This window comes from Crinia signifera, chromosome 11, assembly GCF_055691185.1.
Source record: "Crinia signifera chromosome 11, ASM5569118v1, whole genome shotgun sequence".
NCBI classification, from domain to species: domain Eukaryota; kingdom Metazoa; phylum Chordata; class Amphibia; order Anura; family Myobatrachidae; genus Crinia; species Crinia signifera.
In genome coordinates this window covers 106623716-106641686 of record NC_139227.1, presented here as the reverse complement: position 1 = coordinate 106641686, position 17971 = coordinate 106623716, and the positions used below count along the sequence as shown (strand labels likewise).

General features: G+C 45.7%; 1 protein-coding gene across 1 annotated transcript in view; it reads right to left on the bottom strand.

Annotated features, from left to right (window-relative positions):
* The window catches only part of LOC146045375 (potassium voltage-gated channel subfamily KQT member 1-like), a 131424-nt gene that overhangs the window by 45710 nt on the left and 67743 nt on the right, over window positions 1–17971 (bottom strand). The window contains exon 3 of the mRNA XM_083164154.1: window positions 74–164. Within this exon, the coding sequence (XP_083020280.1) occupies window positions 74–164 (91 nt within the window). The remainder of the gene's footprint in view (window positions 1–73; window positions 165–17971) is intronic.

The following is a 17971-nucleotide window of genomic DNA, read 5'->3' as shown; positions in this document are numbered from 1 at the left end:
GTCCATTTTTTTTTTTATCACAAAACACACAGTTGCAGTAAAACTTGTAGCGAAACACAATATATTTACATACCATCCAAAATAAGGTCTCGGTGGCCAGATTTGCATACTGAGTTATTGTAGAAAGCACACTGAATATGAGGCATATCAGCACTATAAGAAATCTGTAAAAAGAAAAGAAAAATCATGTTAAGTTAAACAATCCGCCGACTCGTCAATATTACACGGTACACCGCGACTACAACCAAGTCATTGTCATATTACTGTCCAAACAACAACATATCGCCAAGATACATAGTAAATCATATACCAGGACAACAGACCTATTGTTGCCATGTACTGCATATTTCACGTGTACAGATGAAGCCAGCTTCATCTTTGCAGGGGCTGGCAATACTTTCGCCAGCCCCCGGCAGCTGGCGGCTCTCGCCAGGGGGCGCGCACGAGATGCCCGTGCGCCCGGTGGAAACGGAACTTGCCCTGGGTCCCCACCGCCTCCGGTCCCCCTCGCCGCCCGACCCCCCCCCCCCCCAACCATGCCCGTCTCCCTGAAGCGGAGACGGGCAGGATACCGCTGCCCCGCGTGTGTTTTAATGTAGTCCCTCTCCGCCGGCGCTGGCCAGAGGGGAGGTGCTGCCGGCACTGAAGGAAAGAGGCTCCATCTGTACTTTGTGCAAATTGTCCCAGAATTGTTTCAAAACAGAAGGAAATGGATACATATATATAATATATAGGAGGTACCATAGGTAGATATGGATGAACTTCAATTATCGGTTGTCAGATTGGGCTGGTTGGAACAGAAATATCTGAAGGACAGTTTGGCACAGTGGCGTAGCTACTATAAGGCAGCTCCCACTGCCACTTGGGGGAGCAAGCACCAGCGAGGTCTGTGTGGCCGGCGGCGCACTAACATTAGGCTGCGCTGCTGCTGCCCGACACAGGAGGAGAGTTAGCAGCAGTGTGAAGTTCATGTGCAGCTGCAGCGTAGTAATATGCTGGGCCTGTAGAGGGAGCAGCTCCTCTCAGGATGCTCATGGCCTTAAGGTCCATACACACTGGGGGACTATGTCCAGCGTGTATGGACAGCGATGATGTGCGGGGAAAGCAGCTCAGTGCATACACACTGAGCGGCTTTCCCCCTGCCCGGCGCCGACGGAGGGGGGAGGACGGCGTTGCATAGTGGAGTGCTATGCAAAGTAGTCCTGAAAGCCGCACTCTGCTGGCATAACCAGCAAATGAACAGCTTTCCCGGCGATGTTGCGGGAGCCCGGGCATACACACTGGGCGGCTTTGAGCCGAAAGCCACTCAAACCTGCTGTTTTGAGTGACTTTCAGCTAAAAGTCGCCCAGTGTGTACAGGCCTTATACGTGGTGGAGCAGGAGCTGGACTTCTGGGGCGCGATTCTCTAACATCCTCCACCACACATCGCCGGCATTAGCTTTCTTAATAAGCGCATATGCACTAACATATGCGATTATTAACGCAATGGACAGCTCTTGCATTAAGAGCTGTCCTTTGCGTTGTGGACCCTTACCTGGCTGCTGCTTGGGCCAGGGCTCCTCCAGGGCTTCTATGGGGTTATGCCATCTAGAACTGGCATAACCCCCTGCAGATTCATAGAAATAAAGTGATTAAAATGTTACACTGTATTAGTGTTGTATTTTATTCTGCCTTCCGTGCGTATCAGTGTAACCTCTGAAACAGATTTTTTCTAGTATTGTGGTGTTCTAGCCAGGGCCGGCGCCACCACTAGGCAGCCTTAGGCATTTGTCTAGGGCACCGGTTTGGAGCTGCCCCCCCCCCCCCGGATGAAGGTGAGCAGCACTGATTGCGGCCACCACTCCCCCCCCACACCCCCTGGAGCGACTCGGTCCGCTGCATCACCCCCCCCCCCCCATGGAGCGACGACCCGCGCCGCATCACCCAGAAAGCCACCCTCCCCCCCTGGGAAGCGTTGCGGCGACCCGCATCACCCGGCAAGCCCCCTCCCTGGAACGTCACGGCACCGTATCGCTGGACCCGGCAAGCCCCCCCACCCTGGGGAGCATTGCGGCGGCCAGCATCCCCCCTCGTGGAGCAACACAGCGTGAAGTGTGTGAGTGATTGAGCGCCGGGGCGACACCCCCCCCTCCCCGCATGGAGCACTGGCACCGGCCCTGGTTCTAGCCTTAGAAAGAGATGATGCGAAATGCGCATTGGCATACAGCTCACTCCACGATCTAAGGAGTGGTGCTGTTCTTTCTCTTTCTTTACATTTTTAAAGACTTTTCAAATTGCACAGTGTTATAATGGGATTACCCCAATAATATGTACATTGTGTTGTGTCTTTCTGCCTTGGTATTTAATAGCCGCTAAATGATTACCATCTGATAGGATTAATTTATACTGAGACTGTTTCCACTGCACGTGCAACCAATAAATTGTATGGTGTGTACACTGGATAAAACCAAAAAGGTGCCACCAATAGCACAACCGCTTATTACTACAGTACGGAATAAGTGTGAGAAGCTACGAGCGAGATATATAGAGATCTGCAGCATTACAGAGCGGTATGCCGTGCTAAATAGCGCAACATACATATATGAACTTCAACTAAAAAAAACTTGATGCACAGTTTAATAAACATCAAAATAAATACATATATAATTGTAATAAGATACAAGTGCATTAAGACATCACACTGTGACCATCAGTGTATACCTGCTTGCCGGTTGGAGCTAGCAATTTAGAATGAGACTGGCTCCACGGCCATTGTAAGCAATATTAAATTGCATAGTGTGTACACAACACCAGCATAAAAGGTGTGACCAACAGCTCACCTTCTAATTATTATAGCAATGGTGACATGTGTCCTTAGAGGCACTTAGGTGAATATAAGCCTGCTTGCAGGAGTCCAGTGCGGTGTGTCCCGCTAAACAGGCAATTATTGAAAAGACAAAACATTTGATGCACGATCTAGCCATTACAGTGTATCCCTATCTGCAATACACACTTATCAACACACATATTCAGCTGAGCGGTATTACACTAATCACGCTATTCTCCTGATTGCTGAGATCATACACGGTTTAAGATGTGTACACATGGGGGCGATAGGGGCTGAAATCGCTGGAAATATGGTCGCAGGCGACCATATTGCCAGTGATGGGAGTGTGCCCTGGCGATAAATCGCTGGATGCGTGCTCCCGTTTTCAGCCCCGTTCTAATCGCTGGTCGCAGGAGCTTGCTCCTGCGACCAGCTGATTACCTCTGCGGCACCGCCGGCAGAGGTTCCCTTTCATCAGCGACCATCTCTGGTCGCTGATGAAAAGGAGAAACTGAGCAATATATTGCTCAGCCATATATAGCTAGCAATATATGGCTGAGCAATATATCTCCCCCGTGTGTACGGGGCTTTAGTTATACAATTAAGGAGAACACTCTTCCAATTGGTAGCGCTGTGCAAGGCACAGGATCTCTGCATTAATTGTATAAAATCCATGCAGGACATACTGCTCAGTCCAGAGCACACTGTAGGGAACAGTCCAAAATCGGATCTGGTTATAGTTAAAAACACATCAGTGTTCACAAATAATTAATATAATGGATCTGTCAGTCCTGGAAAAAACCAGCGCAACACACGTACTGTAATTCTAAACTTTTGTTATAAATCTCTGCTAAAAAACGCCTCAACTTATTTCAGTACAACTAAGCATAATTAAAATGTCTGCAAAGGTTGCAGCCTACCAGCAAATCAGATTGGATGGTCTGCAATTACTCATACATAAGACCATACATACAGTGGATAGGGGGGTGATTCCACCTAGTTACTATACTGTGGCTACAATGTATTGTAACGGTCTCATTTCAAACATCTAGTAACATTGTTTCAACTATATAGTAATTCTATCTACAACTAGAACTCTGCAATACTAGAAAAAAATCTGTTTCAGAGGTTACACTGATACGCACGGAAGGCAGAATAAAATACAACACTAAAGGTGGCCATACACACGCAGATTTATCTTCAGATCTGGCTGGTTTGAACAAAAACATGGTTATGGATGAGAGCAAATGACAGTTGACCATTTGCTTGGAAATGCTGGAAAACTGACAATCTGTCACTCATCCATAACCATGTTTTTGTTCCAACCAGCCAGATCTGAAGATAAATCTAACTAGTGTATGGGCACCTTAACACAGTGTAACGTTTTAAATCACTTTATTTCTATGAATTTGCACCTATACATGTTTGTCTATATTTCGCTGGCTTGCAGCAATTTTTAATTAATACAAATAAAAGGTATATTTTAACATTGAACTTGGTGGATACTCTCAACGGGATTCAATACACTTGATATCAGTTGAGTGCCTCGAATTGGGAATCCTTTTCTTCTCCATAATATGTACCAGTAATATTCCCAGTGAGCACCTCCAGAAACTATAGGAATGTAGAATACTTAGAAAGTCTGGAAAAACTGAATCCAAAAACATAAGTATTAGTCTGTGCGGACAACTACAACCTCTCTATAACCACCTGCAGGGAAGCACTGGCGGTGGGGCTTTGCTGCATATGAAAATGCAGTAAAAACCCTGAAAACAGGGTTTTTACGGCATTTTTTGCATGTTGAATCTCGCCCCAGACTGAGGAAAGCAGTGTGCTCGATACCGGCACACTTCTGTGCAGCAGCAAGTTGACGGGAGCTGGTGGGTGACCAATAACAAACTACTCTATTGCATGAGTGTGGGGCTGTGGAGGGGGTAATGGATCATCACAGTGACGATGCTGTCCCTATTTGGAGAGGGGGGGGGGGGTATGGTGATGCCTGTGCTGTCTGTCTATTTGGGGAGGGGGACAATTTAGGGTCTATTTAGGGAGGGGGGGTATGATGGTGCCTGTGCTGTCTATTTGGGGAGGGGAAGATGATGCCTGTGCTGTCTATTTGGGGAGGGGGACTATTTAGGGAGGGGGGGGGGGGGGGAGTATGATGATGCCTGTGCTGTCTATTTGGGGAGGGGTACACGTCCCCTCGCATGTTAGAGAGGGTATTCGACCGGCGTTTACCTGTTTGCCAGCAGGCAGATCTGAATCAGGCCCCAAGTAATCAAGTTCTGTCCCAAAGAAAGTTTTCCCGCAAGGGAAACTCCGCTATTAGTTTAATTCTTTAAATACTTTCAGGAGAACGTTTGCACACATTGTCAGGGCGGCAGTTTCCAGCAGGTCCCCCCGGATGGAGGTAACTAGCCCTGGAGTTACCTAACGGCACTAGGCGCATCACCCGACATCCCCCACCCTGGGCAACCCCCCACCCCCACCTGGAACACCGCCGTGGTTACCAGCAACCCCCCCCCCAGGGGAAAATAAATAATAACATACTATAAGTATATACTGTACAGGACACATACACTGAGAATGCCACAGAACCCTGCTATTAGGGTGACAAACACCCCAAAAAACTGGCAGCCTTCTCAAAAAAAACTTGTGCAATTCTTAAGCAACACTGATGCAGTAATCACAAACCCTTTCCAGTTTGGCAAAGTTCCTTTATTATTGGTACCATAATTAAAAGTGTCTAAATAATTTAACTTCTTAGAAGAGAGCAGACAGTTCTTACTCTGATCAGTTTAAACCGGTAATAATGTGTGGAATAAACTAGGACATTATTGTACCTGAATATGTACATGAATTTATCTGTAGAGCGACATGGTTTTTCTAAAGAGAGAGCACCAGTATGCATTATGGCAAGAAACAAAGCCAGGAGTGGTAGTATGTTTTGGGCAATGTTTCACTGGAGTCCCTGCTACACTTCATGCCAACAGCGTTCACAGTGCAAAAAGGATGTTGACTTGGCCCAAAAATTCCCCAGACCTCAATCAATCTGTGAAATGTGCTGGGAAAACCAATTTTAAGCCATGGAAGCCCCACCTTACAACTCGCAGGATTACAGGATCAGCTGCTAATGTCTTGGTGACAGATACCATAAACAGGCATGTCCAAACTATGGCCCTCCAGCTGTTGTGAAACTACAAAGTCCTATCATGCCTTGGCACAGTTCTGCCATTAGAGAATGCTAAAACTATGGCAATGCATGCTAGGATATGTAGTTTCACAGCAGCTGGAGGGCCACAGTTTGGACATGAAGGCCATAAGACAAACACAGAGGTCTTGTGGAGACCATGCGTCGATGGGTTGGACAGAGTTGGTGATACCAGGTGGACCTACACAATATTAAGTAGCTGTTTTAATTGTATAACGGATCGGTGTGGGCGAAAGCAAAAGGACCCATCCACTACACTACAGCAGTGGTCGTTACCACGTTCCTCAAGGAACAACCGACAGTACAGGTTTATGGCTATCCCTGCTTATTTACAGCTGTGCCTAAGCCTTAAAAACTGGATTGTTGGTGTGCCGTGATGACCGCAGTTGAGGACTACTGCACTATAGTATGGTGATGGAACATTACAGTGGATTATGCCCACTGCTAACCTGGTCCACTTTCAGGGAGATTATGCGATTCATCCAAGTTGAACAATATTGTCTTTAGCGAGACACTTGAAGCCTACATGTGTGATGTCTTACTAGCATTAACAGGACAAACAACATGCACTCTTTGCATGGGATTAATAAGCCCTTGCCTAAACAGTGGGTGTACAAGTGATGTTTAGAGCCCTACAAGTACTGAAGAATATTTGTACTGACGTAACATTAAAAAAGTTACACTTTTACCTAAAGTAATTACTGTACTTAATGGCATATTGAAGTTCTGTCCACCTCCACTTGTGAACTCCACCTACACAGCTGCTGTATTAAGGCCCTGCCTTGGGAAGTTTGCTTTGGCAAAGTTCATCACCATTTTCAGTTGGCTCTGGACACGATTTCTATGCTTCCTCATGAAGAGCAAATAATGTGCACTCTACATTGTAGACATGAACTATTTCACAATGTGCCATCGTTATGTTCCCTATTTTGACAGAGGTACATTAATGCCAAAGGCAATAATATCGTTATTGTCTCCAGAGAGTCATCAGTCTGTCTGACGCACTCACCTGTAGCATCGTGATTCCTTACTTCAAATAAAAGCTAAAGGAGAGGAGATTAAATAAAATAATGGTCCGTGCACACAATACATTCAAACTAATAAATTCTTTACGTCAGTTTTGGTTCATCAGTTAAAGGAGGCATCGTACTTGGATGAAGACGGTACAACTCATCTTTGATTTGTGGCAGTCGCTAAAGTGGAATACGGTCGTTAGGTCGACACATATAAGGTCCAGTGGTGGTTTTTACCTATGGCCTGCAGCCCCCCAGATAAAATCCACCACTGTGTAAAGCCGGATGCAGTCTGAGACCGCACTGGCTTCATTGTGACTTCTTATTGAAAGTCTGACCTGTCAGTCACCCAAGGCAGTCCCATTGGGCGGTGTTCACTCCCGTCGGGATGCCTCTCTATGAGAAGCTGCGGGACAGCCCCTACAAACGAGTTCTGCACATGCGTCGGACCCGGGGCCGTCAATTCGATTCTATGGGTCTGCTCCCAAAGCAGCCCTATAGAGGCTGGGGCCAGCGCATGCACAGTACCGAAGAGGCTATTGTGCATGTGCTGGTCCCCATGATGGATAACAAGCAGGTGGTGGTGGTGGGACCTGCAGGGACAGCCCTGGAACGGCTGGTATCACGGCAGCCCCTCTCCTCTGCCAAGGTAAGAGCCGCCACTGATTGGGTTGACCACTGAAGATCTTCGGTCGATACATAAAATAGGTCAACATGCCTTAGGTCGACAATGGCTAGGCTGACAGTCAAAAGGTCGAAAAAGGGTTTTTCACTTTTTCTTGAGCCAACATGCGGAATATCATGGCCAACCATCCACTATGGCACAGAGGGAGAATATGATAGTGCCCAAAGCATGGATGTGCAGCGAGCCATGTGAGGTGATGCGGTACACTTGGACTATGTTCATGTCGACATTCAGGGTAAAAAAATGTGAAAAATCCATGTCGACCTTTTGACTGTCAACCTAGCCAATGTTGATCTTTAGTGGTCGACCCAGTGCATGTCGACATAATATTGTCCGATCCCAATGACCCATACATGCCGGAGCAGCCATATCCATATTGGATGCAGAGTGTATGTTAGCACATCCCCTGTGTAATATATCCAGGTCACCTTTTCCCCAACCACAGGTGTTCGTATGGAGAGGTGGACAGACCGCAATCACTTTGCGCATACAGTAGGTCCAGCGCCAGCTGCCAAGGGACCAACAATTTTAGCGGCCTTTAAACAAGGGTGGGTTGATGCCTCCAGAGCGTCTTGGAAGGCAGGTAGAGAATGCTGCCCAGCCGATCAGACAGAATTACATAGAATCTGCCCACCCGCAGGCAGCCAGACAGGGAATGGTTGTCAGCATGCTGATTGGTGGATGAATGAAGCGATCACAGTGCTGACAACCAGTCACTGCATGTGCAAGGCTGCAAGAGTAATGGGCATGGCTTTGGGCAAAAGGGGACCAGGTTTCATGGGATGTCCAAGATCACAAAGCCACGCCACTGTGCACACTGTCTATTCACCGCTGCTCTGTACAGCAATGGAAAGCAGTGGAAAGAAAAAAAATGGCGGGCCCTCAAAAATAGGGACAGTTGGGAGGTATGTAAATGGGTGGGTATTTCTGTCAATGGGTGGGTAAGCTCTCCCATGGCCTACAATGCTGTTAAGAGAGCCCTACATAGGCCATGGCGATCTGCTTGATAAGCATATGAAGGGTGATCATACAGTAGAGTTTGTGGATCTCAAAAAGATAAAAATAACAGGTACTTGTTTCCTAGCACGGCGCCTGCGATTTTGATTGTATCCATTGGGTCCTAAAAAATCGCGTTGATAGCATCGCATGCAACCAAATCGCATGCAATGTGATCGACGAGATTTTTACATCGGAACCAATGGTCCCTGAGACCCGATTTTACATTGGGCCAGAATGTTAAATGCCCCCCAGACCCCAATTTTGATTGTATACCCACCCTGATGGGTCAAGTGCTAACGCCACCCCACGATGAACGCCAACCCCAAGCGTGGCGAGCGTGAGCCCACGAGGGACAGTGGTACGCGTCCTCCGACCTTTTCATTCCCCCACTATCCACGTCGGCGTGGAGTTGATTTTATATAGTGTGGCGAGCGCAGCGAGCCCCGCATTACTTCACAGGTATTACGCGTCCGCTCGCCACGCTTCGGGCTTGGTGTCTCGCTGCGCTCGCCACACTGTATGAGATCAACTCCACGTCGACGTGGATAGTGGGGGTATGAAAAGGTCGGAGGATGCGTACCACTGCCCCTCGCGGCTTTACTGCGCTCGCCATGCTTCGGGTTGGCGTTCATCGTCGGGTGGTGTTAACAATGGGGGGGGGGGGGGGCATTTCACATGTAAAATACCCATAAGGGTGGGTATACAATGAAAAATCGGGTCCATTGGCCCATTTAACATTGTTCCCTATGTAAAATCGCGTCCATCCCATCGGTCGCCTTAACTTAAGGCATGCGATGGACGCGATTTTTTAATTGTCGGGGAGGCTAAAAATAGCCCTGAAATTGCGTCGGTCGCGTCCATCGCATACCTTGAGATAAGGTATGCGATCACCTGCGACGGGCGCCGTGCTAGGAAACAAGTACCAAATAACATCCTGCACCCATGGGTCATACAGTAATATCTTATATATTAATGCACCTACTATGGATAAATTGCTTTAATGAGTATTAATGGTAATAATAAACTGCAGAAGTGACACAGTGTCACTCATTGGTGCATCATGCATATAGGTGCCCCCCCCCCCAGCACTCCCAGGACTTTGCTGTAAATAGTATATATAGGAGGATGACCTTTCCAAGTGCCGCTAAGAGATACTCCGTAGTATATCACACAGACGTCTTTACTGTAAGAGGACAGGAATAATTCTATACTTGTAACAGTTATGCCGAATGTAAAAGATCTAAGCGTCTGCCTGTTATTTGCCAGCAATGTGGTGTCATATGCATAAGGTGCAATAAGAGGAAATACTGTATTAAAAAAAAGCCTAAAACAGGGAGTAAACCTCTATTATTATTTTACATAGGAATATGTATTAGATGAAGATGTATTAGAATCACTTCTGTCATTATCCTAACACTTCATGCAAACGAAATCCGGAAAACAGGAACTGTTAGATGTATGCATCATGTTAGATCATATTTGCCTTCGCTCCCAAAATAATCCAGGAGTTCATCCTGAACCTTTGGAGAGCAAGGACCCCTCCGACTTCAATGGTAAAATGGGTAGGTCTTGGCGGGATACCACGCCCCTGGAAATCGTACTCTACAACTGGATCTATATTCATATTGGTCTACTCTTCCAGATCCTGTGGGAGTGGCACCCTTCCCGCATTCTGACCACTTCCTAATGAAGTGGGAAACGCAGGGTGAAATTTAATAGGATGAGAGATTCACAAAGTGAGAGATTTGGTAAGAAATATCCAGTTTTTTTAAAGCGGCAATCATTTACACCATGTAAATGATTGCCGCTTTAAAAAAAAAAAAAATGGAGATTTATTACCAAATCTCTCACTTTCTGAATCTCTCATCCTATTAAATTTCACCCTCAGCGTCCTCGAAGAAAAAGCCTATAGAAGCATCTTGTTGGAAACACATCAGTTTGGACCGCCCCCACAAACATTTGAGTGAATCACAGCACTTTTCCCAGTGCATGGGCAGATTCTATTGTAAAGTCCAACCCCCCATATCCGCCCACCTGCATCTCCTTTTGGGACTTTTCCCTAAGAGATGAAAGACAAAGTAGGCATGTTTAATATACTGTATATTACAGTAAAAATTGGACCTGGTACCTGTATGGCAAGTTTTAAAATTTCAGGATCTTTTTCATCTGGATAGGCCCAGATGGAAGAACACAGTAAATTTATCTATTAACAGTTTCTTATATAGCGCACACATATTCCGCAGCACTTTACAGAGTATATTTGAACATTCACATTAGTCCCTGCCCCAGTGGAGCTTACAATCTATATTCCCTACCACATGTTCCTGCACACACAGACATTCTAGGGTTAATTTGTTTGGAGCCAAATAGCCTACCAGTATATTTTTAGATAGTGGGAGGAAACCCACGCAAGTACGGGGAGAATATACAAACTCCACACAGTTAGGGCCATAGTGGGAATCAAACCCATGACCTCAGTGCTGTGAGGCAGTAATGCTAACCATTACACCATCCGTACTGCCCCGTATATATAACACATGGTGGGGATAGAACCCATGACCTCAGCGTTGTGAGGCTGTAATGCTAACCATTACACCATCCATACTGCCCCGTATATATAATACATTGTGGGTATAGAACCCATGACCTCAGCGCTGTGAGGCGGTAATACTAATCATTACACCATCCGTACTGCCCCGTATATATAACACATAGTGGGAATCAAACCCATAACCTCAGTGCTGTGAGGCAGCAATGCTAACCATTACACCATCCGTACTGCCCCGTATATATAACACATAGTGGGAATCAAACCCATGACCTCAGTGCTGTGAGGCAGTAATGCTAACCATTACACCATCCGTACTGCCCCGTATATATAACACATGGTGGGGATAGAACCCATGACCTTAGCGCCGTGAGGCAGTAATGCTAACCATTACACCATCCGTACTGCCCCGTATATATAACACATGGTGGGGATAGAACCCATGACCTCAGCGTTGTGAGGCTGTAATGCTAACCATTACACCATCCATACTGCCCCGTATATATAATACATTGTGGGTATAGAACCCATGACCTCAGCGCTGTGAGGCGGTAATACTAATCATTACACCATCCGTACTGCCCCGTATATATAACACATAGTGGGAATCAAACCCATAACCTCAGTGCTGTGAGGCAGCAATGCTAACCATTACACCATCCGTACTGCCCCGTATATATAACACATAGTGGGAATCAAACCCATGACCTCAGTGCTGTGAGGCAGTAATGCTAACCATTACACCATCCGTACTGCCCCGTATATATAACACATGGTGGGGATAGAACCCATGACCTCAGTGCTATGAGGCAGTAATGCTAACCATTACACCATCTGTACTGCCCTGTATATATAACACATGGTGGGAATAGAACCCATGACCTCAGTACTGTGAGGCAGTAATGCTAACCATTACACCATCCGTACTGCCCTGTATATATAACACATGGTGGGGATAGAACCCATGACCTCAGTGCTGTGAGGCAGTAATGCTAACCATTACACCATCCGTACTGCCCCGTATATATAACACATGGTGGGGATAGAACCCATGACCTCAGTGCTGTGAGGCAGTAATGTAACCATTACACCATCCGTACTGCCCTGTATATATAACACATGGTAGGGATAGAACCCATGACCTCAGTGCTGTGAGGCAGTAATGCTAATCATGACACCATCCGTACTGCCCCGTATATATAACACATGGTGGGGATAGAACCCATGACCTCAGTGCTGTGAGGCAGTAATGCTAACCATTACACCGTCTGTACTGCCCCGTATATATAACACATGGTGGGGATAGAACCCATGACCTCAGTGCTATGAGGCAGTAATGTAACCATTACACCATCCATACTGCCCCGTATATATAACACATGGTGGGGATAGAACCCATGAACTCAGTGCTGTGAGGCAGTAATGTAACCATTACACCATCCGTACTGCCCCGTATATATAACACATGGTGGGGATAGAACCCATGACCTCAGTGCTGTGAGGCAGTAATGTAACCATTACACCATCCGTACTGCCCCGTATATATAACACATGGTGGGGATAGAACCCATGACCTCAGTGCTGTGAGGCAGTAATGTAACCATTACACCATCCGTACTGCCCCGTATATATAACACATGGTGGTTATAGAACCCATGACCTCAGTGCTGTGAGGCAGTAATGCTAACCATTACACTGTCCGTACTGCCCCGTATATATAACACATGGTGGGGATAGAACCCATGACCTCAGCGCTATGAGGCAGTAATGCTAACCATTAGACCATCCGTACTGCCCCGTATATATAACACATGGTGGGGATAGAACCCATGACCTCAGCGTTGTGAGGCAGTAATGCTAACCATTAGACCATCCGTACTGCCCCGTATATATAACACATGGTGGGGATAGAACCCATGACCTCAGCGCTGTGAGGCAGTAATGCTATAACCATTACACCATCCGTACTGATCTCAAATAAATATTTGTGTAAATAATAAATATTAAGAATTTATACCGGTGCCAGCAAATTTGACAGAGTCTGACCTCAGTTTCCATAATCGCTATTTCCTGGAAAAATACTACCTGCAATTGTGTTAGACTGTGTTAAAGGTTTCTCACTTCTTCATGATGCTAAGTATCAAATGAAAGCGGATTGGTCATTCACACATAAATCCACAGAACAGGATAGAAAGATTATTATTATTATTATTATTATTATTATTAAGTGTCTTAAAGACGGTATAATCTCACAATGCAGTCTATACTGTGCCGGGTCATCATTTACTAATGGGAAGCTGGTGTGACTTCAACGCATTCACACACCGGCATGTGCATCTGTAACACCATGCATGTCGCACAACAAAACGCAGCCACATTGACCATGGCTACATTCATAGATCAGCCCCAAAGCAGTTAGTTAGTAAGATCTACTGCACTTGCAGAAAAGACCCCTCTCTGTGTCAGAGCTTGTTCATATATTGGGGTAGATGTATTAAGCCTGATGAAGAGATAAATTGGAGATAAAGTGGAAGGAGATAACGCACCAGCCAATCAACTCCCAACTGTCATATTTCAAACACAGCTGATTGGCTGGTGCATTATATCCTTCCACTTTATCTCTTCGCCAGGTTTAATATGTCTGCCCCATTGTGTTTTGCAGATGGTTCCATATAAATGGCCACAAGAACCCTTTATTTACAATGCATGTAGCCATAGGGTTCCTTGTGCTTTAGAACCAATGCAGGGAAATGGGACTGATGATCCCATGTGAATGTATACATCTCAGATTTCTTTTTTTCCACAAAAAAATTAACAATTGCACAATTTTAGTTAGGTAAAATCAGGGAGATTTCTAGACTGTGCAGGGAGTCAGGGAGATTGCTCCTATTTCAGGGAGTCTCCTGCAGAAAGCAGGAGGGTAGGCCACTATGTCGGATATTGGTGTGATATTCGTGCCAAAAATCACCTTGCCTCGCCGGTGCCTGTGACGTTTTAGGAGTTAAGAGACCACATTTGCAGTTTCTTCATTCCTCTAATGGGACTAATGTGCATTACAGGAATAAGCATTGCCTTTTAAATTTTAACACTTGAATCCTTCAGCCAAGATCACCCAGATCACGCTGCTCCACAGATCTGAAATCTTATGCTGGCCATACTGTACACCAGAACGACCACCATCCGAGCCAGATCGGGTCACGATTTCCTTTGAACTCCCTGGCAGCTTCCCAGACACACGATAGATATTATATGTGTAATTTCACAAAAGATCTATCGTAAGATCTGCAAACCCCCCCCCCCCCCCTCGCTCGACGAGTTCCCCGCATAGCTGCAATATTGCATAATCATCCATTCACAGCCTTGGGTGCGGGGCCCAATCATTCAATGGTCGGTGACCATCGAATGATTTGGAACGAGCATGCAAAACTATGAAACTCTCAGATGCCTTAGTTTTGAGTGTTCCCTGTACGGGAACAGGGCGGGCAGCTGACATTCGGTCGCGTCACTGCCTAATTTCCATGTGTATGCCCAGCATATTCATGGGAACACCCACGATACACTGGGCGTTCCCAATGGCACGTCCCCTCACCACCTCTCCACACACCCCACCCGCACTGGCGGGTGAGTCTGGGATGGCAAACTCTGTTCGCCATGCCCGTTCGCACCCAGTGTATGCACATAAGCAGAAATGCGCATTAGGAAAACATTGGTCGCAAACGCGTAGGGGACCAAGCTGATTAGAATCAGGACCCATGTGTGCAGAACATAAGATCCATCTCAAGACCCGTCGGCCCACGTATTGGATCATAATCATACCAAAACACCTCAATGTGCACAAAAACACACGCAATGCATCGTACGAGCCGTCAAAATGGTGCATTTTGGCCTTAAATCGTTCTGCAGTAAAGCTGGTCCTACACTAGGACGGCCTGCCTGCGCTTCTGATTGTGTCACGATTTCCCTTGAACTTCGCGGCCGCTCTGGACTCACAATTTGGTGCATTTTTTGACACGATGCGCCAACAAGGTGCTAACGATCTACCGGTCCATCGTCTCATGGCGGGTGGGAGTATCTGGGAAACTGGCAGTCAAATGAGACCGGTCGTACGAACCATCGAATGCACTTGCAAAAAAACAACTCACGATTTGCACCCAATCATGATTGATCAGACGTAAAGCATGTATGATCTGAGGATCGACCTCTTGATCTGTGGGACCACACATGGAACCGATATACCACACTATGTCGACAGGGATGGATTTAGGGATGAGGGCGCCCCTAGGCACAACAATAATGTTTGCACCCCCGCTGCCTAATTGTATTATTTTTATTGATTACTGATAAGCCCTCATTTGATTATAGCCAATATAATTTATAATAATAATCAATATAACTGTGACATGTTCTTTTGAATTTTGAATACATATTTACTAAGTAGGGCAGTATCTGCATGTCCTATCCATGTACACTCTATTCAAGATGGAATATAGTACAGTATAGTGGATATTTTGCAGCTATTGGTACATTTTGGGCTGACAGTACCATCACAGGGGGATGCAGTCAAAATCCCGACAGGGTCAAAATCCCGAATGGGTCATAATACAGACAAGGACAAAATCCCGACATTTAAAATCCCGACATTTAAAATCCCGACATATAGAATGTACAGGTGAAACAGTCAACATGACTTTCCGTCGACAGGTCGACATGGGTTTTTTCACTGTTTTTTGACCCGACATGTGCCGACAGGCGGTAATTCATGCCCTACCATCCACTAGGGCGTGGTGGGAGAATAAAATAGTGTGCCGAGCGCAGCCAGGAACTGTGCCCGAAGCACCGCGAGTGAAGCGGTTCACCTCCAACTGTGTCCATGTCGACTTTGTCGACATTTGGGTAAAAAAACAGTGAAAAAACCCATGTCGACCTCGCGACCTGTCAACGGAAAGTCATGTTGACTGTTTCACCTGTATATTCTATATGTCGGTATTTTGACCCTGCCGGGATTTTGTCCTCGTCGGGATTTTAATGTCTGGATTTTATCCTTGTCGGTATTATGACCCATTCGGGATTTCCACCCTGTCGGGATTTTAACCGTCGGGATTTCATACCGAATCGATCACAGTCATCCAAGTGCCGCCCCCAAACATGTGCCGCCCCTAGGCACGTGCCTAATGGGAAATTCGGCTCTGTATGTCGAGCAGGATTATATTTTTCAGGTGACCCCATACATTATTTTCCATTTATCTCATACAGCAAAGATGAATAGTATGCTTAAGCATGGAGATGGCACATCAGCAATTATACAATCCACACTTCTCCAACAGTTCAAATCCCTTGAGATTAAGAAGCCACTTGATCAAACATATTTAGAAGGTGTCTGAAACATCTCCGAAATGGCTCGTGGAAAGAACAGGACTGTCTGTCGAGTGTCTTCGCAGTGAAGAAATATTTCTAAACCAGTCAACAGCAAGGGAATCAGAACCAAGGCAATTGTACAAGGTGGTTGGTTTCTCTGTACTAGTATGTAGAAAATGGGAATAAAACAACTGATTTATTGCCGCTGATTACACCACTTTCTCTAGAATAGATTTCTATTTTACATTTTTTAATAATGTTCCAGTTTGAAGTCACTGACCCCAACAAGTCATTGCCATTTTTCATGAAGTAAACTAATAAAGAGCATAAGGAACATTTTTTCCACTATGGGATTTGTTTTCTTCCTCCAAAATGTTTGATTATGGAAACGTCAACAAATGCCCATAATAAAGGGTTTTACAAAAAATATTAATGGGATAAGAAACTTTAATGGGTGTCTAAAATGATTGATCCCAATTACATTACAGGCTGAGTATCCCTCATCCAAAATGCTCAGGACCAGAAGAATTTTCCGATAACTGATTATTCCGTATTTCAGAATATTTTTATAATGTATCTTGAGGTATCTTACATTTATATTGTATAAGCACATCAAACACATGAAATACACACAAATATATTTTACTTGTGCATGATACAAGATTTCAAAACATGAAACAAAGTATTTGCATTATCTCAGGCACTGAATTTAAATACCAAGCAATCATTTTCTTGCACATATTTCGTGCCAGTTACAGATGTCCCCAGTAGTGCCGTTACATATCATGTCCCCAGTAGTGCCAGTTACACATCATGTCCCCAGTAGTGCCGTTACATATCATGTCCCCAGTAGTGCCAGTTACACATCATGTCCCCAGTAGTGCCGTTACATATCATGTCCCCAGTAGTGCCGTTACATATCATGTCCCCAGTAGTGCCAGTTACACATCATGTCCCCAGTAGTGCCGTTACATATCATGTCCCCAGTAGTGCCGTTACATATCATGTCCCCAGTAGTGCCGTTACATATCATGTCCCCAGTAGTGCCGTTACATATCATGTCCCCAGTAGTACCGTTACATATCATGTCCCCAGTAGTGCCGTTACATATCATGTCCCCAGTAGTGCCAGTTACACATCATGTCCCCAGTAGTGCCAGTTACACATCATGTCCCCAGTAGTGCCAGTTACACATCATGTCCCCAGTAGTGCCAGTTACACATCATGTCCCCAGTAGTGCCAGTTACACATCATGTCCCCAGTAGTGCCAGTTACACATCATGTTCCCAGTAGTGCCAGTTACACATCATGTCCCCAGTAGTGCTAGTTACACATCATGTCCCCAGTAGTGCA